This window comes from Bos indicus, chromosome 15, assembly GCF_029378745.1.
Source record: "Bos indicus isolate NIAB-ARS_2022 breed Sahiwal x Tharparkar chromosome 15, NIAB-ARS_B.indTharparkar_mat_pri_1.0, whole genome shotgun sequence".
Classification (NCBI taxonomy): domain Eukaryota; kingdom Metazoa; phylum Chordata; class Mammalia; order Artiodactyla; family Bovidae; genus Bos; species Bos indicus.
The window spans coordinates 56,561,326-56,586,659 of record NC_091774.1 but is presented as its reverse complement, the minus strand read 5'-3'; the positions used below and the strand labels follow the sequence as shown (position 1 = coordinate 56,586,659).

At 51.9% G+C, this 25,334-nt stretch overlaps 1 protein-coding gene across 1 annotated transcript in view; it reads left to right on the top strand.

Moving 5' to 3' along the window:
• Nucleotides 1-1,100: 1,100 nt before the first annotated feature.
• Nucleotides 1,101-25,334, top strand: part of LOC109569035 (guanylate cyclase D-like) — a 42,816-nt gene continuing 18,582 nt past the window's right edge. The window contains 16 exon segments of the mRNA XM_070803257.1: nucleotides 1,101-2,122; nucleotides 8,010-8,098; nucleotides 8,100-8,285; nucleotides 9,454-9,474; nucleotides 10,148-10,238; nucleotides 10,241-10,501; nucleotides 13,912-13,996; nucleotides 14,652-14,733; nucleotides 14,869-15,005; nucleotides 15,170-15,287; nucleotides 16,251-16,331; nucleotides 18,491-18,545; nucleotides 18,548-18,664; nucleotides 18,892-19,050; nucleotides 19,362-19,511; nucleotides 23,205-23,350. Of these exon segments, the coding sequence (XP_070659358.1) occupies nucleotides 1,303-2,122; nucleotides 8,010-8,098; nucleotides 8,100-8,285; nucleotides 9,454-9,474; nucleotides 10,148-10,238; nucleotides 10,241-10,501; nucleotides 13,912-13,996; nucleotides 14,652-14,733; nucleotides 14,869-15,005; nucleotides 15,170-15,287; nucleotides 16,251-16,331; nucleotides 18,491-18,545; nucleotides 18,548-18,664; nucleotides 18,892-19,050; nucleotides 19,362-19,511; nucleotides 23,205-23,350 (2,598 nt within the window). The 5' untranslated portion in view covers nucleotides 1,101-1,302.

Sequence of the window (25,334 nt, the reverse complement as noted above, 5' to 3'; positions counted from 1 at the left end):
CACGGACGGAGGAGCCTGGTGGGCTGCAGTCCACGGGGTCGCAGAGAGTCGGACACGACCGAGGTGTGCTTTGCCTTTGCCTTTGGGCGAGTCGCTGCCCTGCCCAGAGTCAGTCCCCCATCCCCGCCCAAAAGGAGGATGAGTGATCTCTCCTCAGGGCCTCTAGAAGCACCAGGCAAAGCAGTGGATCACAGGTGCTTTGGGAGGTAGGGATTGAAGGGAGAGGTGCCTGTCATCAGTATTGGAAGCATATGTCTATGTTCCCACCAGAAAATGATTCGCTGTTTGTGAGCCCAGGACAAGCTAGCTGCTCCAAGGGGTTCGTCCCTTGGGGCAAGATGCTAAGAGAGAGACCACTTAGAGAATCACAGCGGAAGAGGAGGGAGTGTACAGAGGGTCCCTCAGAGACTGGCAGACGAGCAGCCGTCCCCGAGTCACCAGCCTCTGAGATGGGAGAAATGTAGCATCACAAGCCAGAAGGGCTCAGAGCTGGCCACCTGGCAACTGTCTTCTACAGATGGCGAGGCTGAGGTTTTGAATGGGGCAGGGGCAGGACTGAAACTCAGGCCTTCACTCCTTTGCCCAACTCTCTCTACCCCATGGTACATTTGCCTCCCCTCAGAGATCAACGATGGTGATGATAGTGGTGGTGATAATGACAACTATTCCATTTAATAAGTGCCTACTCACCTACCTACTCACTGCCATGACCATCCCCACTGTAGCCCCTCGAGCCACAAACACACAATGGGGATGCTACCCAGACCCAGGCGCTGCTTGTGCTGTGGGGCCCTCGGAGTCCTGCAGAGTTAAGTGCTATGGATGGTGCTGGGTTTGAGAGGTAAGAGGCAGGGGAGGTTCAGAGGGAGAACTTGGCCCGCTTTGGAGGACGAGTGAAGGAAGAAATAATAATAGGTTGAAAGAGGTAAGATTTATTGAACATATAAGTACCAGGGACGGTGCTAAATGCCTCACCTTGCATCATTTAATCATCACAACAACTCCACAAGGTAGGTTTCATTATCCGAATTCTACAGAAGAGAAAAATGAAGCTCAGGAACTTCAGAGATTGGCCTAGCCACAAGGATGGGAAACAGTGAATGGGTCTGGCTGGCTCTGAGTCCGGAGTCCACACTCCAGCCTAGGACTGAGTGTGAGCATTGCAGACTGTGAGCCAGTTCTGGGAAGGAGGTTTAGGTCCCCAGATCTGGGGGTCTTTGGGCATCAAGGATCTGAATCCCTCATTTTTACCAATGAAGAGGATGAGGTTCTGGGGGCAGGAGGGGTGTCTGCCTCAAAGCCATGCAGGAAACACTGGCAGAGAATGCTAGAAAGCAAGCCTTGACTTTACCCCTCTTTTCCAGGACTGTGGGAAGGCCTTATCCTGAAGATTGGTCTCAGATGCTGCTGCATGTAAAGGCCCACCAACCCCACCCGGGCCTGTGGGGGTCCACTCTCAGCCTTCTGAGCACAGTCCCTTCCCTGCCACTTCTCTCTGTGCCACTTTGGGGTGCTCTCCTGTGGGCTGGCTCCCTCCCTGATCTGGCCTAGGGGACAGAGACCTTCACTCTGGGGGTGCTGTGTCCCTGGGGCTGCGACTCCATCTTTGCCCAGGCCCTCCCCAGTGTGGCTGCCCAGCTGGCTGTGGACCGAGCCAACTAGGACCCCTCACTGATGCTGGGCTCACGCCTGGCTTCCATGGTTCTTCCCATGGGTTGTGACAGCCCTAGTGCCCTGGCCACATTCCTGGCCCACAAGAACACCACGGCTGCTTTTGTGGGCCCTGTCAATCCTGGTTACTGCCCAGCTGCAGCTCTGCTGGCCCAAGGCTGCGGCAAGACCCTCTTCTCCTGGGCGTGTGGGGATGCAGGGGGAGGAGGTGGGCTGGTGCCCACCTTGCCTTTGGCTGCCCACATGCTGCTCTCTGTCATGAAACACTTTGCCTGGGCTCGTGTGGCCATTGTGTCCTCCCACCAGGACATCTAGCTGGCTACTGCCCGGCAGGTGGCCATGACTCTCAGGACACACGGGCTGCCCGTGGGGCTGGTGATCTCTCTGGGACTCAGGGAGCAGGGGGCCACGGAGGTCCTGAAGCAGCTTTGCAGTGTGGATGGCCTAAAAAGTAAGTGTATGTGGGTGCCTTCCTCCTACCCTAGCCCAGACTGCACATGGCTGGTGATGGGGAGTTTTCTTGTATCAGACACTAGGCTGAGCCCTTGACAACAGGCCCACATTTTACCCCAGAGCAGCCCTGTGAGCTATTAATAGTTCTGCTGCGGTCTGCACTTTGCAGCTCAGAAAAAGTATGTAGCAGACCCAAGTCACACAGCTGGCAAGCAGCACAGCTGGATTTTGAGCTCCAGTGTATGTGTCAGTTGAGGAGTGGGGGCCAAGGGCTTTCTTGGTTCCTGGTAGAGTGAAGAAAAAGATAGTGTAGTAGGACCTGAGCCCCAGGAAGGGTGTTAGAGCCATTCTTAGTTTCTTGAAGTTAGAGTCAGAACCTTCATGGATTTGTTGACTGATGGAAGACTTCCTGCATTCATCAAGTCCCTGCTCTGCTGGGAGCTGGGCTGCCTGATGAACGGGATAAATAGTGCCTTCTCTAGGGGATGACTGAGTGATGGAGACACAGGTGTATAAGCAGGAGATTATGATAGAGGTCACGGTCACCCCAGGGAGTGGAGGCCTGGAGAGCAACAGGAGTATGCGGCTGGGCCCTGGGGGAATCTGAGGAGGCTTCTTGGAGGAGGTGGCATTTGACCTGTCTTTAAGGAAGTAGCTGGGCATGGAGAGTCACAGTGGGGTGGGGTATAGGGGAGTGGCAGCCTCTGGAAGACAGAAGATGCTTAGTGTTCATCTGAACTAGAGCTTTTCCAAACTGTGGGTCATGGCCCATTTGGTCAAGAAACCAGTTTAGTGAATCAAGCCTAGCATTGCAGGAGACTTCCCTGGTGGTCCAGTGATTAAGTGCTTCCAATGCAGGGGATGCGGGTTTGATCCCTAGTCCCACAGGCCATGTGGCATCACAAAAAAATTTAAAAAGAATTAAAAAAAATATAGTACAAAGTGAATCTAATAGAAATTAATTAAAATCTAAAAAAAAAAAAAAAAAAAAAGACAAGCATTACAAAAAAAAAGAGGAAGCGACTGAAATAGAAAGGGAGGGACAAGAACGGAACTGACTAGGGGAGGATAAAAGTGCTGAAGGTGAGAACGGCGGGCAGACAGCTGGGGAAAGTGTCACTCTGTGAAACTTCCAGTTTCCTGGGCCGCTCCTTTCCTATACCCAGCTTTCAGAGCACGCCAAGCTAAAATGCGCTTCTTACTGCAGCGCTGGCAACAGTTTGAGAGCCACAAAGACCAAGCGCTGGGTTCTGTCTGTCTGGAATGCGAGGCCAGTGCCAGTGAGGAGGGCCAGGGTGGGCAGCCTCTGAGCTCGTGAGGCCTGTAGTGAATTAGAGATGAGTGGAGGAGGAGGCCTGGCCCACATGTGCCCACCGCCCCTCAACTGAGCCCAGTTTGACAGGAGGGGAAATGGGCTAATGAGACCTATTTCACAGGGTCGAGTGCTCTGTACCCACTGCATTCCAACACGGTCACAGAGCACTACTTTGCATGATCCTCGCTGGGCTCTGGGGACACAGAGAGGAACTGGCCGGGCACCAGCAGGGTGAGCTGAGTCTGGCGGAAGACAGATGTGCATACGGGAACAGAGGAGCCCAGAGCCTAGGGGGAATGATCTGCAGGGGTGTGGGCAGGGCTTCCCAGAGGAGGTGACGCCAGGGGAGGGCCTGAAATGGAAGTTGATGGCAGAGGAACTACTGACAGAGAGGTTGGCTAGAGCAGAGGAATGGAGGTAGCCTGGTAGCAGGGTTAAGGGGACGAGCAAGTTCTCTTCTGTGTGGCTGGAGCATGGCGGAAGTGGATGGGGGAAACCTCAGTAGACTCTTGTTCCACCCCTGTTGTAGGGGTTGAGTTCCAGCCATGGTGGTAACCAGAAGCCAGAGCAGTTAGGTGCACATTCTCTGATATCAGATTACCGAGATCCCTCTCCTGGACCCATTTCCTACCAGCTGTGCGACCTCAGGCAAGTCACTAAACCTCTCTGTGCTGTAGTTTCCTTGTCAGTGACATGACTTTAATGAAAGCCCTTACTTCATGGGGTTGTGAAAATGAGATGGACTATTGCAGGTAAAGGGCTTGACTGTAATCAACGTGGACTTTGATTTTTTTAACCCCCCCTAAGCAAAGGAGAAAAGGAAAGATATAAACATCTGAATGCAGAGTTCAAAAGAATAGCAAGAAGAGACAAGAAAGCCTTCTTCAGCGATCAGTGCAAAGAAATAGAGGAAAACAACAGAATGGGAAAGACTAGGGATCTCTTCAAGAAAATCAGAGATACCAAAGAACATTTCATGCAAAGACGGGCTCGATAAAGGACGGAAATGGTATGGACCTAACAGAAGCAGAAGATATTAAGAAGAGATGGCAAGAATACACAGAAGAACTGTACAAAAAAGATCTTCATGACCCAGATAATCACGATGGTGTGATCACTGACCTCCTGACATCCTGGAATGTGAAGTCAAGTGGGCCTTAGAAAGCATCACTATGAACAAAGCTAGTGGAGGTGATAGAATTCCAGTTGAGCTATTCCAAATCCTAAAAGATGATGCTGTGAAAGTGCTGCACTCAATATGCCAGCAAATTTGGAAAACTCAGCAGTGGCCACAGGACTGGAAAAGGTCAGTTTTCATTCCAATCCCAAAGAAAGACAATGCCAAAGAATGCTCAAACTACTGCACAATTGCACTCATCTCACATGCTAGTAAAGTAATGCTCAAAATTCTCCAAGCCAGGCTTCAGCAATATGTGAACCGTGAACTTCCTGATGTTCAAGCTGGTTTTAAAAAGGGCAGAGGAACCAGAGATCAAATTGCCAACATCCGCTGGATCATGGAAAAAGCAAGAGAGTTCCAGAAAAACATCTATTTCTGCTTTATTGACTATGCCAAAGCCTTTGACTGTGTGGATCACAATAAACTGTGGAAAATTCTGAAAGAGATAGGAATACCAGACCACCTGATCTGCCTCTTGAGAAATTTGTATGCAGGTCAGGAAGCAACAGTTAGAACTGGACATGGAACAACAGACTGGTTCCAAATAGGAAAAGGAGTTCGTCAAGGCTGTATATTGTCACCCTGCTTATTTAACTTATATGCAGAGTACATCATGAGAAACGCTGGACTGGAAGAAACACAAGCTGGAATCAAGATTGCCGGGAGAAATATCAATAACCTCAGATATGCAGATGACACCACCCTTATGGCAGAAAGGGAAGAGGAACTCAAAAGCCTCTTGATGAAAGTGAAAGTGGAGAGGGAAAAGTTGGCTTAAAGCTCAACATTCAGAAAACGAAGATCATGGCATCTGGTCCCATGACTTCATGGGAAATAGATGGGGAAACAGTGGAAACAGTGTCAGACTTTATTTTTCTGGGCTCCAAAATCACTGCAGATGGTGACTGCAGCCATGAAATTAAAAGATGCTTACTCCTTGGAAGGAAGGTTATGACCAACCTAGACAGCATATTGAAAAGCAGAGACATTACTTTGCCAACAAAGGTCCGTCTAGTCAAGGCTATCCATATATGGATGTGAGAGTTGGACTGTGAAGAAGGCTGAGCGCTGAAGAATTGATGCTTTTGAACTGTGGTGTTGGAGAAGACTCTTGAGAGTCCCTTGGACTGCAAGGAGATCCAACCAGTCCATTCTGAAGGAGATCAGCCCTGGGATTTCTTTGGAAGGAATGATGCTAAAGCTGAAACTCCAATACTTTGGCCACCTCATGCGAAGAGTTGACTTATTGGAAAAGACTCTGATGCTGGGAGGGATTGGGGGCAGGAGGAGAAGGGACGACAGAGGATGAGATGGCTGGATGGCATCACTGACTCGATGGACGTGAGTCTGAGTGAACTCCGGAAGTTGGTGATGGACAGGGAGGCCTGGCGTGCTGCGATTCACGGGGTCGCAAAGAGTCGGACATGACTGAGCGACCGATCTGATCTGATCTGTTGTGTGGATTAGCTCCCCCTTGTGGCCAAATGAAGAAAAGCGCCTCAAGAGAAAGGAGAAGCACGGCAGAGGGGAGGGGACCAAGATAGTCCCGGTTTTGTTTCCATTCAGTCCTGGTGGATCTTTCTCCCAGGGCCCTACCCACTATTTGGGGGGCAGAGAGGGGTGGCTCGAGGCCATAGCCCACATATCATGGCCACCTAGGAGTCAGCAGAGTCCAGGGTTCCTGGCTCCGTCTTCTTTACGAAGGCCCCCTATTCCTGGATAGGAATCCCTCCTCACCATGGAGACCCTTGGCCTTTCTTGATTGCTCCATATTCCTGGATTTTTCTGGAGAAGCAATTTCAGTAGGAACCTGGCCCCAGCTAAAACAAGTGGTGGCCCTTTTTTGGCAGGGGTTGCAACCTTTGTCAGGAACCCAAGATGCAAAAACCTTTACTTGGGCAACTACATGGGGCCCTTATTTGGGGCAGGATTCTCTTCTGTCCTGGATGCTTGGGGATGGAATTGCCTGCTTTATGATCATGGGCTTCGTTTCTGTTACACAGGCCAAGGGGAATGTATTCATGTTTTCTCAGACCTTGAGGATGCCCTCATCCACCGTTGAGATTACAAGCCAATGATAAATGGATAAACAAAATGTTTATACAATGGAATATTGTGCAACAGTAAAAATGAATGAAGTACTGATACAGGCTATCATATGGGTGAGCCTGGAAAACATTATGCTAACTGAAAGAGGCCAGACATAAAAGGCTGCATATTGTACAATTCTATTTACATGAAATGTCCAGAAGAGGCATATTCATAGAGAGAGAAAGTAGATTAGTGGTTGCCTGGGGTTAGGAGGAAAGAGAAATAGGGAGTAACCGGTATTGGGTATAGGATTTCTTTCTGAGTGATGAAAATGTTCTAAAATTAAATAGTGGCAGTGGTTTCATAACCTTATGCATAAAACTCCTGAGTTATACCCTTTTTAAAAGGTGAATTTTATGATATATGAATTATCTAAAATTTTAGAAAATGTTAAAATATAGAAAGATTATAAGTTGGAAGCCAGCCTTCCTGAGTTCCAGGACTGGCTCTATCACCCTGGTAGCTGTGTATCCTGGGGAAAGTCCTTAACCTCTCTGTGCCTTGGTTTACTCATCTGAGAGTAGAGATAATGATGAACATACTTCTTTTTTTAATATTTAGTTTTATTTGTTTATTTGGCCGTGCTGGGTCTTAGCTGTGGCCTATGAGGACCTGGGCTGTCGCACTGGGACCACGGCATCTTCGGCACTCGACCACCAGGGAAGTCCTAAACATACTTCTTCGTTTTGTTGTTAATTGAACGAGTAAATGTTTGTTAAAGTACTTTAGGACAACACATTACAAGATGTCAATAAATATTAGCAATTTTCAGAGCCAGTGGCACAGGGAGGGTGAAAATTTGATCAGAATTACTCGGTGGGAAGATTGGAAGGTACATATTAATATAAATTTATCCTCAGATGAGGGGATTTTTTTTCACCAGATTAAACCCGGATTTATCAGTCTTAGCTGTTACTGTTGCGGGGGCATCAGATAAAGGGAAAATCCCTCTTCCCCCAGACTGAGGCTTTCCTGGTGGCTTAAACGGTAAAGAATCCGCCTGCAGTATAAGAGACCTGGGTTCGATTCCTGGGTTGGGAAGATCCTCCTGGAGGAGGGCATAGCAACCTACTCCAGTATTGTTGCCTGGAGAATCCCCATGGACAGAGGAGCCTGGCGGGCTACAGTCCATAAGGTTGCTAAGTCGGACATGACTGAGCAACTAAGCACCGGACTGAGGCAGTGGGAGGAAGGGAGGGGCAGCAAGGGGGGCCGGCTGGATCTTCGAGTTGCCGTTGCTCTCCAGGGCCACAGAAGCTTGGGGAAGGCCTGGAGGGTGAGCCCCGGCCTCTCCCCCAGCTGTGGTGCTGTGCATGCACTCAGCGCTCCTGGGCGGCTCTGAGCAGACTGCCCTGCTGAGCAGGGCGTGGGCCCAGGGCCTGACAGACGGGGAGGCTGGTCTTCCTGTCCTACGACACGCTGCTCTTCACCTTGCCCGCCTGTGACCGCTCCTATCGGGCCCTGGGCGCTGGTGGGCCCCTGCAGGAGGCGTGCGATGCAGTGCTGACCGTCAGCTTGGAGTCCAGCCTCAGAGACAAGGCCTTTGAAGCTTCTGGGGCAGATGGAGAGGCAGCTGTGTATCTGGAGCCAGCAGGCTGGTTGGCTCAGACCCTCACGGGATCCAAGGGGCAAGGGTGCAGGCCGGCGCGAATGTCCCTCACCCACCCGGCCAACCGGTTCCTTCCCCACTGTGGGCACATGGCCTGTCCCTTATCTGACAAAATGTCTTGCTCTGTCTGTCTCTTTCTATCTCTTTTATGTGTGTGTGTGAGCGTGTGTGTGTGTGTGAGCGTGTGTGTGTGTGAGCGTGTGTGTGCATGTGTGTGTGTGAGTGTGTGTGTGTGTGTGAGCGTGTGTGTGTGTGTCTGTCCATCTCATTTCTTTCTCGTGTCTCTCACTCTCTTGGCCACTTTGTTGATTCTCCTTCTCTTGTGTCTCTCTTGCCTCCATTTTTCTGTCTTCAACTCGGTTTCTCTGATTCCCATCTCCAGCCCATCTGCTCTTTCTCTCACACACATTCTTCCTCTCCTTTCCCCACATTTCTCTAACACACTGTGGAGGTCAGAAAGAGAGAGTGATGGAAGTATGGGAGAGCGGGAAGGGTTTCTGAAGTCACTGCTGTGGATCTGAAGAGTATGGGTGGTTGGGGACGTGGCTGCCGGCTCAGTTTTGGTTCCTAGGACTCAGCTGCCTGAGTCTCTCCCAGAATGGCTACTTCCTGGTGATAAGAAGCCAGTAGTGCCTGGAGGTGGTGATGGGAATGTGGATGATGATGGAGGGTCATTCAACCAGTCATTCATCTGACAAATGTGGGTTGAGTCCCTTTCACATGGCTCTGTGCCAGGCATCAAGGCTGTGAGGATGGGTAGACAGCCTTGGCCTTCAAGAAGCTTCCATTCTGTTAGAGTGAGACTGACACTAACCAAGCAACTTAATAAACAACTTCAAGTAGTGACTGTGTCATCAAGAAAGTAAAACAGGATAGAGTGACAGAGAGTAACTGGGATGGAGTAGTGGCAACGAGAGACAGGACCGGCAGAGAAGTTCACGTGAGGAGGAGCACTTGAGCTGAGTTTTGAATGATAACGAGGCAGTCAGGTGAAGATCTGAATGGCAAGCAACCAAGCAGGGCAAACAGCAAGTGCAAAGGCCCAGAGGCAGAGTGAGCATCAGGGGCCAGAGGAACAGTTGTGGGAGTGTGGAGTGGTGGGACTGTCATGAGTGATGGGGAGAGGGCTCCGAGGTGAGCTTGGGGCCCAATCGTGTGAGGCTTTGTAAACTGGGTAAGGCATCTGAAGTTATCATAAGTGAAATGGGAGAAAACCAGCAAGGTTTAAGTAAGAAAACATGGTTTGCTTGCTTTGTGGCGAGTGGTCTGAAGAGGGCTGGATGAAGCAGGGAGGCCCTTGGGAGGCCCTTACGAGGTTCCTGTGTGGTTCAGGTAAACAGTGAAGGGGGTTTGGACCCAGAGGGCAGGAGTAGAAGTGGTGAAAAGTCAGTTAGACTGGAAACAAATTCTGATATAAACCTAAAAAGATTTGATGATGAACTGAAGAGAGAAAGAGACAGGAATTGGGAATCAAGCCTAGGCTTGAGAAACTGGACAGGTGGTAGTTCCAGTTCTTCAAATTTGGGAGGAATGGGGTTTGGTGCAGTAGGGCCATGAAGAACCGTTCAGAATTGGGAGTTTGTTTTAGAAGTATTAGGTGAGTGGCGAGGGTGGTGGTGGCAGCCGGCATGATGGTGGTGGCCATGGAGATGCTGAGGCTTCTGAGTGGGGACTGAGGTAATGGTGGGACTGAAGAGAGGACTGTGTTGTGGATGGGGAAAGGGGATGGTGATTCAAACAACTGCTGAGGGCAGGAGGGCCAGGACTCAGAAATATCTGGGAGGCTATGACGGGGACTTATGGAGCTGAAAGAGCGTCTCTCCCTCAGGTGTCCCTGCTCTTTGGAACCATCTCTGATGCTGTTGTCCTGCTGGCCCACGCCCTGAACCGCTCTGAGATCCATGGGGCAGGACTCTCAGGGCCCACTTGGGGGACCACACAGGGCCTCTGGATGTGGCTGGCTTTAGCCAGAGGATCCGGATAGATGGGAAGGGGAGGAGGCTGGCTCAGTACGTCATTTTGGACACAGATGGTCAGGGAAGCCAGCTGGTTCCCACCCACATCCTGGACACAGACCCATGGCAAGTGAAGCCCCTGAACTGAGCTGTCCACTTTCCAGGAGGAGCCCCTCCAGCTCACAACTCCAACTGCTGGTTTGACCCTAATGCACTATGCATAAGAGGTAATTCATCATCTATCCATCCACCCATCCATCCATCTGTCCACCCATCCATCCATCTGTCCATCCATTCATCCATTTCTCCACAATCCATCCATCATTCATTCACTCATCCATCATTCATCAAGGCTCTCCATGTGGACAGTCATGTGAGGAGCAGGAACAAGGAAGAGACTTGAACAGCCACTGAAAAGACTGAACCAGGGGTTGTGAAGCTCCAGGGAAGCCTAGCAAGGCCACCCCTCAGCCCAGCAAGCTAAAGCATGTGTAGAGCACGTTCCCACCTCTCAGCTCTCCTAAACTTCGCCACAGCTTTGTGACAGGGACACTATCCTCTATGGGCCCCAGTGGAGAACTGAAGCTCAGAAAGTTTAGGTAACTTGCCTAAGGTTACACAGGGGGCCCCAAGTCCATCACCTCCAAGGGCAAGATCCCCTTTACCTTATGACCACTGGGGAGTGTGAGACACGAGACCCACACATTCTCATTTCTGAGATTCACCCACCCAGGCGTTGATCGCTGATGAAACTGCACTGACACACAAGCGCACAGGTGGAGATGAGCACACTCCTACGTGTGTACCGAGTGCACCCGCAGCTCCTCATGCACTCCTAGTTGCAGTGGCTGCTGTTGGGGGTAAATTCAGGTCTGACCAGGCTTGCTGACATCCCTGCCTGCCCCAAACCTTCAGCAGCCACTCCCCTACCCCACGACCCAGACCCTGCTGTCCTTCCTGCCCCATCTCCTGATACTGTTCCTCTTTGTCTTTCCCCTAAACACATGCCACCCTTTCCAGCCTCCCTAAACATGTGTGTTTTCCTCATCCTGGAATGCTCTGGCCTTGCCTGGCTAAATCCTTTTTTTCCTTCCAGAATAACTCTCCAGTCTGAGCCATGGCGGGTGGAGGGGGCGGGGTGTGTGTGCTACCGCGGTGCTCCCCACAGTGTCTGGGGGCATAGCTTCCTAGGGTGTGTGTCCTGTGTTGGGGAGACCAGTGCCATCTGTCCCCAGGCTAATAATAGGAGGTCAACAAAGAAAGTTTCACCCAGTTGTTTCTTTGCCTCCTTTCTTCTACAAATATTGACTGAAGATTTACTGTGCTCAGCCCCAGGGAAGGACGAATGAATGAAACATTGTCCCTGCACTGGCTTAGCGCACCTGCCTTCCTCCCCCGGTGAGCTCCATCACGATGCTGGTAGTGACTCTGAATCTTATCTGCTGTTGTATCTTCAGTTCTTGGCATTGAACTCAGCACACAGTGCTCTAGAAATGTTTGCGGAGGGATTCATTGAATGAATGAGCAAACTCCTGTCAGAGGGTAAAGTCTGTGAGCCAGGGCTGGTGGAGGTGTTTATGAAGACCTCCATCAGCCTCTGGCTGCCCTTGTCACAGTTTCGGCCACATTGTGTGGTGTTATCTCTGCTGTCCCTGTCTCTGCCACCAGACAGAAGCCCCCGGAGAGTGTAGCTTGGGGCTGGTCTTCAAGAACATCTGCTCTATGAGGGAGGGACGAGGCTTCATTCAGGTTTCTGCCACCGCTCAGCAGCCCCTCTTGCCTGGATGCCTAGATGGCGTCTTCAACTTGACGTTGTCTGAAACTGAACTCTGGATCTGCCCCCAGCCTCCTCCCATTCTCCTCCCCAGCATTTCCCACTGCAGGTGACAGCAACCCCATCCTCCCTAAGGCTCAGGCACCCTCGTCTCCCCACACCCAAGGCCCAGCCTATCAGAACACCCTGGGGGCTCCATCTTTAGAATTTGCCCAGAAGCAGAGCCCTGCTCACCACTCCCCTGCCTCCTCCCTGGTCCAGACCCCATTATCTCTTGCTGGATTACCACAGCAGCCTCCCAGCAGGCCTCTGTGCTCCCGCCCTTGTCTCTGGACCTCACCATGGCAGTTGGAAGATCCTTGGAAAATATTTTAATAGAGCGGGCTTTCCCCTGCTCAGAGCCTGCAGAGGCTTGCCTCCCCAGAGTACAGCCAGAACCCTTGCCACCCTCGGCTCCCTGCCCTCCGTCTTCCTCCCATTGAACACACCAGCCACGTTCCTGTTTCTTTGTGTTTGCTGACTACTTTCTTGTCTATGCTTCCTCTCTTACCTCCTCCAGATCAGGAGTCAAGCCTCCTTCCTGGGTGAGGGGCAGGGCGGGCGGTGGTTGGGAACCTAGGCTCTGCCACTCAGAGACAGTTGCCTGTCTTTCTGTTTCCTCTTCCATGGAATCATGATCATACCTACTTCCAGAGGTCACTGTGCAGAATAACTCAGTTGAAATATGTGACATCCTTAGAACAGGTGTTTAGTGCAATACAATATACAGGAGTACAATAAATGGGCTTCCCTGGTGGCTCAGTGGTAAAGAATCCACCTGTTAATACTAGAGATATGGGTTCAATCCCTGGGGCAGGAAGATTCCCCTGGACAAGGAAATGGCAACCCACTTCAGTATTCTTGCCTGGAGAATCCCATGGACAGAAGAGCCTGACAGGCTACAGTCCCATGGGGTTGCGAAAGTGTTGGACGAAACTTAGCGACTAAACAACAGAATAATATGTGCTACAAGCTATTTGCTGCTGTTATTATTATCGGGACAAAATTGGAGGAAGCTCATCTCATCAGAGGGCAGACGGACAGTGCTGTCCTTCAGCAAAAGGAAGGAAGGGAAGGAGGCAAGGAAGGAAGAAGAGATGGTCCCCCCACTTGTGTGACAGTGGAGATCATTGTCCTCTCTCCAGAATAGGGCCTGGCATTTTGCCATCTTGCCAGCCCAGGCTGATGCCAGAGTTGCCCAAGTGGCCCTCCCCACCTTGCCCACCAGTCCCAAGAAGACTTTACACACTCAATCCTGATATGAGAGCTAGAGAGATTAACATTCAGTGTTAAGATTCAGGTTCCTCTAACAATCAAAGTGAATGACACTGAAAATGGCTGCTGAAATAGATAACGAGCAGCCCATGGTGGGGGTTATGTAAGAAGCAGAATAATCATTGATAGGGATCTACCATTTTTATTCAATATCTTGCCTGTCTAGCCCCTGTGTAAGGTGCCCAGGGGCCCCAAGTTGAATAAGAAACAGGCCCTACTGTCCAGCTGCTCTCAGTCTAGTGGGAAGAGCCCAGCATCCTGGCAGATGAGGGCCAGAGTGTAGACAGTCATGGGGTCTGTGCAGGGTCTGTGGGGCCCCTGTGGCCAGGAGCCTGAAGTGAGAACCCTAAGAGCAGTGCTGGGAATCAAACGCGTGTGTGATGGCCAGGCCACAGTCCGGGGCCATTCTGTGCCTTCCCCGGGAGGGCTGGCACTGGGCAGGAGAGTGTCCCCATGTGCCAGTAGGTGCAGGAGCTGAGTGAAGGGGCTGAGCTCCTGTGTGGTTGTTAATTACTGTTGGGACTCATGCCGCCCCTGCTTCCCACACAGGTCAGCAGCCCCCTGGAGGCCTCCTCACGCTGGCCCTGGCCTGTGTCCGGGTGCTGGCCGGTGGGGCCCTCACTTGCCTCATTAGGTAAGATCCTGGTCTCCTGAGTCTTCATCTGCCCTCTGTGCTCCTGACTCCGCTGGGCCTCCTGGCTGTGTATACAGCCCTGGCATCTGCAGGGAGCTTCATCCCAACCTTCATCCCAACCTCAGGACCGCCCGCCCTCCTGTCCATCCTAGAGCCTCGGTCAGGGCCCTGTCAAGGTAGGCATGCCTCTTGGGAGGTCCTTAGAGACCTGAGGAAGAAGCCTGGGACCTCGGACAAGACTCCATCCTTCCTGAAGCTCAGGCTACACACCTGTGCATTGAGGGCTTGGTCAGGATGACCTCAGAGTTCTTCAGCTTTGAAAACAATCATCTGGGTCTGAAGTCCTCTGTGTTCCCTGAGTCTCAGTGACATCCAAGAGGGATAGCCCTCTGCCCCTAGGTGGGTTGGAAACACCGAAGCTGGGGACCAGAAGACACATCAGGCCTGGGGTGCATCCAGCCCTGAGCCGGACCTAGGGGCTCTGAGGGGACAGTGCTCAGTGGTGCCTTCTCAGCCCAGCAGGGACTGATGGGGCAGACAGGCAGGGAAACAGGGAGGACCAGGAGGGCTCTGGATCAGAGGCAGCTCTGAGGAGCCAGATGGGGGGAGTGACGACAGCTCCATCTTCTCTGTCCTGCACTTTGCTCACCTCCAGATGGAGAATCCGGCAGCTGCAGCTGATGCGGGGCCCCCACCGGATCCTGCTGATGGCCCAGGAGCTCACCTTCATCCAGCAGATGGGTGGGTGGGCAGGCACCAGGCTGCAGCAGCAGGCACTAGGCTGAGGGGTGCAGGCACCAGGCTGGGGGGAGGCGGGCACCAGGCTGGGGAGTGGGCAGGGCGTGGGCAGAGCTGCTCTAGCTCTTGACCACACCTACTGCCTCCAGAGGCTGCACATGGACAGTGTGAGCAAATCAAGAAGTATGGCAGACGGCAGGAGCCTGAGGTCTATGGCCCAGTGGTCAGCAAGGAGCCTACAGGCCCCCCAGGAGCCGGCCAACATGGCTCTGTAACCAGGTGAGGGCCCCTGCCACCCCCAGGCCCAGGTTTTGAGAGCTCTTGTCAGTTTGGGAGAAGCTGAGGGAACCCAGAGCATCTCTGTATGCCCCATTCCTGCTATGGCGTAGGAAACCGAGGCTGAGGGACAGACAGTGACTTTTCTGGGTCTCACAGCAAGTCGGTGGCAGGGCTAGAAGTGGGAAGCAGGGCTTCCAACTCCCAGTCACCCATGTTTTGTGACCTGACCTTGGGAAACAACCAGTCCCCGGCCACTTGGACCCGGGCAGTGCTGGTATGAGTCCGGCCCAGGACCTCTCTCAGCACTGGGCTAACTGGGCTTTGGAAAGGGGTGGTGCGGTCCGGGGTCCCCAAGGCCCTGAGTGTGGGGCAGCACCCAGGCCCAGGACAGCCTCTGGGCAGAGCTTGGGTCACCAGCTTGCAGGACAGAGGTGAGACCAGTCAGATACTAAAGTTGCTGAGGACACTATGATTTCTCTAGAGCTGGCTTCTCAAATCCAGCAATTAACTGATCTCTGACTCTCCTGTTCTGTGTCTCATGGTGGATGAACCAGGTTAATAGCTTCTACGGGAAGCCACATGAGGCTCGTGCTCCTTCTTTCCACCTTCTCCCTCGGAGAATCCCATCTTTTTTCTCTTCTGCTGAAAGGAGGCTTTAAGGGTGTACAAAACATGTTTTGACTGCTCCACGAAAGCACTTCAGGCCAGACTGAGGAGGCAGGAATCCACCAGTGATGAGAGGAGAGAGGGCGAAGGTTACAGAAAGTTCTGGGCGAGGACTGAGCCCCAGCTTGAGGGGCTCTGCCTCTCTCACCCTCCCCTCCTCCCCTAGGGTCTCTGGGTCTCAGAGCTCCCCTCACTTTGCTGGGTTTGGAATGTTGCAGGTGCCCAAGGCCAGGAGCTAACATGTTTTCTCTCCACGATCTTGTTAGCCTTCTTCATGTAGGTGAGGATATCATCCTGGCTTTACAGAGCTGGGACATGAGGCTCAGAGAACTGAAGTCCCTTGTCCAACGTCACCGAGCTAGAAAGTGGTGGAGTAAGGACTGGATCTTGGGTCTGTCAGCTGAAGAAGACAGAGTCTAACTTTTTGTTTCCAATGGCCAGGCTCTTCCTGGCTTGGAGCACACAGAAAGAACACACATATGGGGAAGAAGCCGAGGCTGAGAGCGGTGGAGGAGTTGACTCCAGTTGGGGACCAGCAGTGGATAAACTTTTGCTGTCTTTTCTTAAACAGGGAGAGTTGGTGTGGCTAAAGAGATTTGAAGGTGACACAGCCCCTGAGCTGCGGCCAAGCTGCCTTAGAGTCCTCAGAAAGGTAGGGCAGAGGGCGTGGAGGGTGGGCTGTGGAGGGGTGCTGTCAGGAGACCTCTACTGGTCTGGATTGGTCCCTACTCAATGCAGAAGCTCCTAGCCTCCAAAAAGGAAGGACTTACTATTATCATGATCACTGGCCCATTGTCATGACAGATATGCACCATCGCTGTCACCATCCCACACCAGCATCCCCCATGTCACACCCCCACCCCATATGCTCATCATCGTGACAACCAGGGCACAGCCATCTCCACCACTATCATCACAGGGTACAATCAGCACCGCTAAAGGACCTCATCTTGCACCCTTCATCCCTCCACATATCTGTTCATCTGTCCACTGTTTTTTGAGCACCTTCTATGCTCTGGGCTTTGGATACACAGCAGTGGAGAAGAGAGACAGGATCCCTTCCCTCGGGGAACTTCCAGCCACTTGTCATCACTACTCACATAAGCCCCTTCACCTCTGAGATTATCACCATCCTGAGAAGCACTGTGGGATGGAGGGCAGAGCATAAGATTTGAGTCAGGAAGATCCCAGATGGAATTCTGCCTGGGACACTTAGTTTTCCTGTAAAATGGAGCTAATAAAATGGGAATTAGGAGGGCTGGAACGCAGGAGTCCTGGGTTCAATCCCTGGGTCGAGAAGATCCCCTAGAGAAGGGAATGGCTACCCACTCCAATATTCTTGCCTGGAGAATCCATGGACAGTGGAGCCTGGCAAGCTACAGTCCTTGGGGTCACAAAAAGTCGGACACAACTGAAGCGACTTAGCACACACAGAGAGAGTATATAGAATAACCTAGAACTGTCTCTGGCAAGAAGAGTACCTTTAGTAAATGGTGAATTTTATTAATATTTCCAACATCATGTCATCTGAAATCAAATTCAGAGAGATTAATTGATTAGAGATTAGTTTAGACATTCCCCAGTGGGAATCTTACAACTGAGACGTGTAGATGTTTCTTGAAAGAAAAGGTCCTATATGTGGTCAAATGAGTTTAGAAATTGCTTGGCTTAGGCACAGAACTTCTCAGAACATTTAATAAGTCTGTTTCAGTTATCTGTGACTGTGTAACAACTTATCCCAAAATTAGCGGCTTAAAACATCAACCATTTTACAATATCTTACAATTTTGTGGTAGGAAATTTGAGCAGGGCTCAGCCAAGCAGTTCTTCTGTTCCACTTGGCCTTGACTGGGGGTTTCTCGGTGGTTTCTTGATGCCTTGGCTGGGCAATTGGAAAAGCGTACTCAACAGAACCTGCTTCTCCACTCAGTATAGTCTCAGGGCCTCTCCATATGATCTCACCCGTGGGGTGACTTGGGATGGAGGGACTTTTTATGAACATTTAGTCCTCCAACAAAGAGGGCTCCAAGAAACAGGAAATGGAAGCTGTCAGTCTCTTAAGACCTAGACCCAAAACACACAAGTTCACTTCCACCATGTTCTACTGGCCAACGCGGATTCAAAGGGAGGGGTCAGAGGCCCAACCTCTTGCTGGCAGCAGGGTTAAAGGATTTGAAGCCATTCTTACCTCATCACATATACTAATAAGCATGCAAATCCCTAAGGAGGTAGGGAGAGTATTCAGGTTTCCCTCACTTAGCTGATCCCTGAACTGTATTTGAGAGGAGAGCCATGCCAGACAATGTTTCCCTCTTTCCTGCTCGGGCAAATGCTAGCCTAGCTGGCGGGGTTTGAGTTCTCTGACCTGCTGGGCTGCTTTCTGCTTGTTCCTGATCCCTTCGGTTCTTCTCCTCATCTGTCTCTGAGTCTTGGGGAGAGATTTTACAGTTTTACAGGCCATAATGTCACTTAGGTGGAGAATAGGCCTAGATCCATATTCTGTGGTGTATTGAGTTATTTATCCATGATGCTTCCACGCCCTCATTTCACTGGCTCATCCATCTGTCCATCCCTCCATCCATCATCCATCCACACATTCATCATCAGTCTACACATTTGTCATTCATCCATCATCCATCCACTCATCTTTTATCTGTACCATCCATTCATTCATCCATCCACCCATCACTTCCATCCAACATTTCTGAGGCCTCTCTGTGTTCAGCCCTGTGCTGGGTTCTAAATACAGGGGGCCAGATGTCCACCCTTTGAGAGTCCCCAGGGGCTGCTAAGGTGCCCTTGTGCTGGAAGATGTGGGAGCTGCAGCATGAGAACATCACCACCTTCCAGGGCTTCTTCGTGGCCCCTGGGTTAGTGGTCTGGTGTTGGAGCACTGTGCTCTGGGCAACCTGGAGGACCTGCTGAGGAATGAGGCTCTGCGGCTGGACTGGACCTTCAAGGCCTCCCTGCTGCTGGATTTGATCCATGTGAGACCCCTTCCCAGGCCTGGAGCTGTGGGGGCAACAGGGAGGGAAGGGAGACAAGAGAGGCTCATTTCCCAGGCCTCATTTTCCACTTTGTCTTATTGAGAAAAATCTGAACAGTGTGGCAAAGGGTGAAGGGACGCAGGGAGATTTCCTGGGAATTCTGAGAGAAGCAGGAGTCCTTCTCATTCACCACAGTCCTAAGGGACCCTCATGATTCCACTCTACTAGGGGTGCGGTATCTACACCATCAGCGTTTCCCTCATGGCCGCCTCAAGTCCCAAAACTGCGTGGTGGGTGGGTGCTTTGTGCTGAAGGTCACTGACCACGGTTATGCAGAGCTCCTGGATGCTCAGAGGGCTCCCCGCCCCCAGCCAGCCCCAGAAGGTCAGCTCAGGGGTGGGCAGGGGGCTGCCAGTAGGTGCTGAGGCCTCTGTTTAAGCCCGGCGCTTGGAGGGAAGGGGAGAGGGGGAGATGCCTGGTCCTCCAGCACTTCCTGTGGTGTGACCTGGAGTGGATGGCTTTTTCTCTCTGAGCCTCAGGACTCTTACCTGTGAATGGGGGAGGGCAGAAGCACCTCCCTCCTCTGAGACTGTAGGGACAGAGCAATGGCACAACATGTGTGAAGCACCCACCCAGCTTGGCCAGCTTGGATGGTCCGCCAGTGACGGCCGTGTGGTCCTGCCTTGTGACTGCAGAGCTGCTGTGGACAGCTCCAGAGCTACTGTGGGGACCCAGAGAACCCAGGCGGGGCACCCTCAGAGGAGACACCTTCAGCATCGGCATTGTCCTGCAGGAGGTGCTGACTCGAGGCCTGCCCTACGGTTCCTCGGGGCTCCCAGAGGAAGGTACATCATCCTCCTCCTCTTTCCTCGGCCTGTCTTTGGCAGAGTCCCCACATAGTTGAGTAGCTCTGTGAGCATCAGGAAATCAGGGCCTGAAAATAACCACAGAGACACACATGCCTGATTTGATGACAAGAAATGGGTTTCTTTGGCTTAAGCCAAGCAGCCTTTAGCAGCTACCAAAATGGCAGCTCACCATTTCTAGAACTAAAAACATTGGTTTCTGGGTGAAAGCCAAACCCCTTTCTTCCTCTCCCAATGTTATTGCCATGTCCAGAGGTGGTTATGCCCTAACCATCCAGCTGCCCAGCACAGATTTCGCATCTATGGAGACCTCAGTTCTTCCCCTGGATCACTTACTGCATGACCGTACACTAATTACTTACCCTCTCTCGGCCTCAGTTTTCCCATCTTTAGAGTGAGGATTAAATTTTAAAATGTCAGGCATCCAATCCCTGTCAGATGTCACCAATCTTCTGGGTGTTTGGGGACTTGGTCTTCTGCTTGAGTGGGGCTCCTCGAAGCACATCTTTGTGCTTCTGGGGTAATCACTCACACCTTCCCCATCAGCACCTGGTCTTACACATTTTTTTCTCTTCAGACCCCAGTGCCAGGGCCCAGCTTCAGAAACACCACCTCTGAGTCTGTTCTCTCTCAGGGCTCCCTGGGCTCTGTGCTGCTCTTTCAGTAGCCTGTGCCCCCCTGCCCCCCGGCTGCTTCTGTCCAATCCCGGGGACCTGTCCCACGGATACCCTGCATTTCAGCCCACAGCACAGGCAGTAATGGAGTGATGGAGCCCCCTTTCCTCCCACCCCAGATGGAGAATCTGTACCTCACAGGGAGGCCTGGCCTCACTTCTTTTCTCCACCAAAGTATTGCTCCATGAATCATGAGCATTCCAGGTCCCAAATTTATGGGGTGGAGGAGTGGGAAGGGGAAGGGCTTGGTCACACCATTTGTTCAACTCTCCTTGGCTGCTCCCCCCCACCTCCAACTTGCTGACATCTGCCTGCTGAGGGGGTGGGAAGGCAAACAGCCAGATGGGGTTTGTGAGTCTTGCTGCTGTGCAGGGCCCTTCAGGCCAGTGCTCCTGAGACTTCAGGGACCCCAGGGTCGCCCCTGCATTGGGCTGTCAATCCGGACCTGCTACTCCCTGGCTGCACTTTTCCTGGTCTCAGGGAGTGAAATGTCCAGAGCACAGCCTTTGGGGGACATGGACTTGAGCCCAGCTCTACACCAGTTCACCTCATGACTCTGAGTAAATCTCTTTCAGACTCTGAGCTTGTTTGTTCATTTGTAAAACAGGGACCATGATGCCTAGCTCCAAGAGTATTTGTGAGGATTCAGTGAAATGCTTTAGACAAGAGCCTGGCACATGCTAGACCCTGGGTGGTTTTAGGGGTATGCGACTGGGGAAGAGCCCAGGTTTTTCCCACTCTCCTACTGAGAAGCGGACCTCTTTGCTCTAAGAAATAGCATCTTTGAAAAAACAATTAATTAATTTTTATTTATTTATTTTTGGCTGTGCTGGGTCTTCGTTGCTGTGAGTGGGCTTGTCTCTAGCTGTGGTGAGTGGGGGACTACTCTTTGTTGGGGTGCTCAGTAATTGTGACTCATGGGCTCTAGAGCTTGGGCTCGGCAGTCATGGTGCTTGGGCTTAACTGCTCTGCAGCATGTGGAATCTTCCCTGACCAGGGATGGAACCTGTGTCCCCTGCAGTGGCTGGCAGATCCTTAACCACTGGACCACCAAGGAAGTCCCAGAAGTAGCATCTTTTTAAGATTCTGTGGCGGGGTGGACACGTGTGGTTTCCTAAGCACTGTCATCTGTGTTATGCCAATGGACAGTGCTGTGAGGTGGTAAGTGCACTCTTCAGAGATGAAGCAGTGAGGCTCAGAGAGGGGCAGGACTTCCCAGCGGGAAGCTGTGGTCTGGGATCCCAGTGGGCTCAATGGTATTGGCCTAAAATCTCCTGGAGTCATCCAGAAAGCATCTTCCATGGAGCTGGATGTACAGGCTCTTGGTCAGCGGCCAGCAGGACTGATCCATCCCAGTGATGGGCTGGATGTGGACAGTGGGCTCAGCATGGGGAGGGAAAAGGAGATCTGGCCTGGCCTGGGCTATGGGTTCCCAACATGACCACCTGTGAGAACTCTACTTTAATGACAAAAAAGTTTGGAGCCTCACATGCTACTATCTGACTTTTAGTATCTGGTGACTGAGAAAATACCCAGAGACAAAAACCTGCTCTGAAATAAGCAACGCTTTGAAATGGATCTGTATTTTATTCATCACACCATTAGAATGCTTTTGAAAAAGAGCTGGACATGTGTGTGTGTGTGTGTGTGTGTGTGTGAGATATATTATGAGCTCCATCTGTGCACACTCCTTTATAAGCATATATAGCTTCCTAGACCCTCTACTCAGAGGCCCTCAGGGCCTAACGCCTACAGACTGGGATCCTCTGGGCAGAGAAAAAAGTGCAGGCTGGGAGGCTATCAAGCCCAGTTCTAGCATCTACTTTTTACTGGCCCTGTGGCTCAGTTGACCGATGTTACCACCTCCTCAGAACCTCAGTTTCCCTGTCTGTAAAATGGGACAGTGAATCATGGGCTTCCCCCAACAAGGAGGTCGGCAAAGGGAAATCCAGAGAGAAGCTTCTCTTCACTCTCCAGGGAACTTTCTCTCCAAGGAACCCACCTCTTTGCCTCCTCTGAGGAGGGTCCCAGCCCTCCTGTTCCACCCCTAATGGCCCTGTGAGGTCTGTCCTATTATCATTAGGTGAGGAGACTGAAGTTCAGAACATAGCATAGCTTGCACAGGATTAGAAGGATAATCTTGACATCTCCTCCTGTGCCGCTGAAGGCCTGAGCTTTGTACCCAGCCTCTCAACCTCCTGGTGTGCCCATGAATCTCTCAGCTCCCTGAGGCACCCCTAGGGCTGACCCAGGTGGGAAAACCAAGGCACAGAGTGATGACAAGTGACAGAGATGGAGCTGGATCGCTGATCCATCAGATCTCGACTCAGTCTGTGGTCTTTATCATGTGGAACGGGCACAGGAAGATCCACAGCAGGGACTGTCCTGGGAAAAGAGTCATGATGATGGCGAACATGCAAAGCAGAGAGTCCTGCCTCACAGTTGTGCAGAGTCGACCCCAGATGGCCTCCGGGTGGTGGGGCTGCCAGACAGATCTGCAGTGCCCAGGTTGTGAGCACATTCTTGGACATTGCTGGCAACAGAGCAGCAGCAAGTTGTGCAGGGTTCACGGGCTGGGGTGAACCTAGCACCCCCAAATCTAGCATCTGTCATTTCCTTCCTCAGCACTCATCTCACGAAGGCAGTTTGTTAAGCTCACTTCATAGACGGGGAGACCAAGGCTCAGAGAGATGGCTGTGTTGTTCACCATCTCACAGACAGGTGGTGGTGGATCCAGAATTCAGGCCCCATTCTTCAAGCTCCGAGCTGAGACCCTTTTCCCCGCCACACTATGGAATGGGCCCAGGAAAACAGCAATCCTGGACCACTGGCCAGCATGCCCTGGAGCAGAGAACAAGAGGCTGAGGAACACTCTCGTGGCCTGGTATCCACACCCCACAGGCCCAGCCTGCCCTCCATCTCAGGATCCCAGGCCCATGCCTCACCACCAGCCATCCTGGGGACCTCAGCCCCACTGGCGCGTCTGTGTTTGTTGCAGAAATCAGGAAGGTGGTATCCCCCCCTCCCCTGAGCCAGCCCCTGGTGTCCCCTGACCATGGGCCACCTGAGTGCATCCAGCTAATGAAGCAGTGCTGGGAGGAGGCTCCAGAGGACAGACCCAATCTGGACCAGATCTATAGCCAGGCCAGTGCCACCAGAGGAGCTGGCTACTCACAAGAAACAGCGAATCAGTTCACCTCACTTTGCCCAGTGGGGGCCCCCCTATCCCAGGGGCCTGGAAACCCTGTGCATAGAGGGGGCAATGGGCCAGCATCATCACCCCTGAGGGTGGAACCTGAGGCCTACCATCTGCGGGAATCTTTCTTAGAACTCTGGGTTCATAGACACTTCCTTCCTGAGTGCCAAGCTCCATGCTAAGTCCTATGCTTATATTTAACCCTCCTGATAGCCCTCCAAGGAAGCATTGCTATTATCTGGGCTTTACAAGAGAGAAACTGAGGCATGGCGAGGTGATGGGACTTGCCAAAGGTAACCAAGGAAGTGAAATGTGGGGCTGGAACACAGACCTAGGTTTGTCTCTGCAGCATTGATGCTAGGAACCCCGACCCCACGCCAGGCCTCCTGGCACCAGAGCAGAGGGGCCATTTGCGGTCATGGAGGCAGCGCTGGTTCCTGCATCAGGGAGTGGAAGGTGTGAGGGGGACTGCCGCTCCCATCCCCGGCCTGCCTTGCGGACTGTACCGGGAGGGGTGAGGCAAGCCTGGACGGGTTTGCTGGGCGGACGTGCTGTGTGTGGGCCTGACTGAGCTGGCTAACGGCTCTCACAGGGCCGACTCATTGAGCCTGTGGTGACAGCTTTTGTGCTTCCCGTTTCCTGCCCTCCACTCCCCAGCCACAGTGGAATTTTGCCAAGGGGAGGTTCAGTGAGCCAGAGGGGCATCCAGACGGGTGATGAGGGAGTGGGAGATAGGAAGACAGGAGAAACATACAGGCATCCTATGGGAAATGTGGACCTCAGAGTGAATGAGCTCTCAGTGGCCCCTGTGAGGGTGGGTGGCAGAGCTAGGCCAAAAAATCAGTTCTTAAAACACCAGCCTAGAATCTTTCCAGGGGTTAGAGATTGCCGTGGCTAATGAGGTGGGGAAGAAGGATCTTAGCCTGAGTGAGGGGCGACTGTGGGGAAAGCCTGCCTCAGGTTCAGTGGCAGAGAAGGCAGAGACTGGCACATGATGGACTCCACATGCAGAAGATGAGAACCATATCACACTGTGGGGAGGCTAAGGGTCAGACAGCCTGCATTCAGATCTATGCTTCCACTTCAGATCAGATCAGATCAGATCAGTCGCTCAGTCGTGTCCGACTCTTTGCAACCCCATGAATCGCAGCACGCCAGGCCTCCCTGTCCAACACCAACTCCCAGAGTTCACTCAGACTTACGTCCATCGAGTCAGTGATGCCATCCAGCCATCTCATCCTCTGTTGTCCCCTTCTCCTCTTGCCCCCAATCCCTCCCAGCATCAGAGTCTTTTCCAATGAGTCAACTCCACATGAGGTGGCCAAAGTACTGGAGTTTCAGCTTTAGCATCATTCCTTCCAAAGAAATCCCAGGGCTGATCTCCTTCAGAATAGACTGGTTGGATCTCCTTGCAGTCCAGGGGACTCTCAAGAGTCTTCTCCAACACCACAGTTCAAAAGCACCAATTCTTCAGCGCTCAGCCTTCTTCACAGTCCAACTCTCACACCCATACATGACCACAGGAAAAACCAGAGCCACTTACCTACTACTTGACCTTGGCCAAATCACTTCCACTGCTGAGCCTCAGATTTCCTTAGGTGATGTCTAAAAGGACTAACTCTGATCCAACTGGACACACTGGTGTGACCATCAAGTGAAATAACTAAGCAAAAAAAAAAGTATTTTTTCTGAGGAGAGAATGAGGAGAAAGAGCACTGACCCTGAAGTTGAAAGACTTAAACTGTGTTCATATAAGATTGTTCTGGGAGTATCAGCCAGTGTAATTAAGCAAGAAAATGAAAGTTGTAAAGGAAGAAGAAAATGGGCTTCCCTCGTGGTTTAGTGGTAAAGAATCTGCCTGCCAATGCAGGAGACTTAGGTTTGATCCCTGGGTCAGGAAGATCCCTTGGAGAAGGAAATGGCAACCCACTC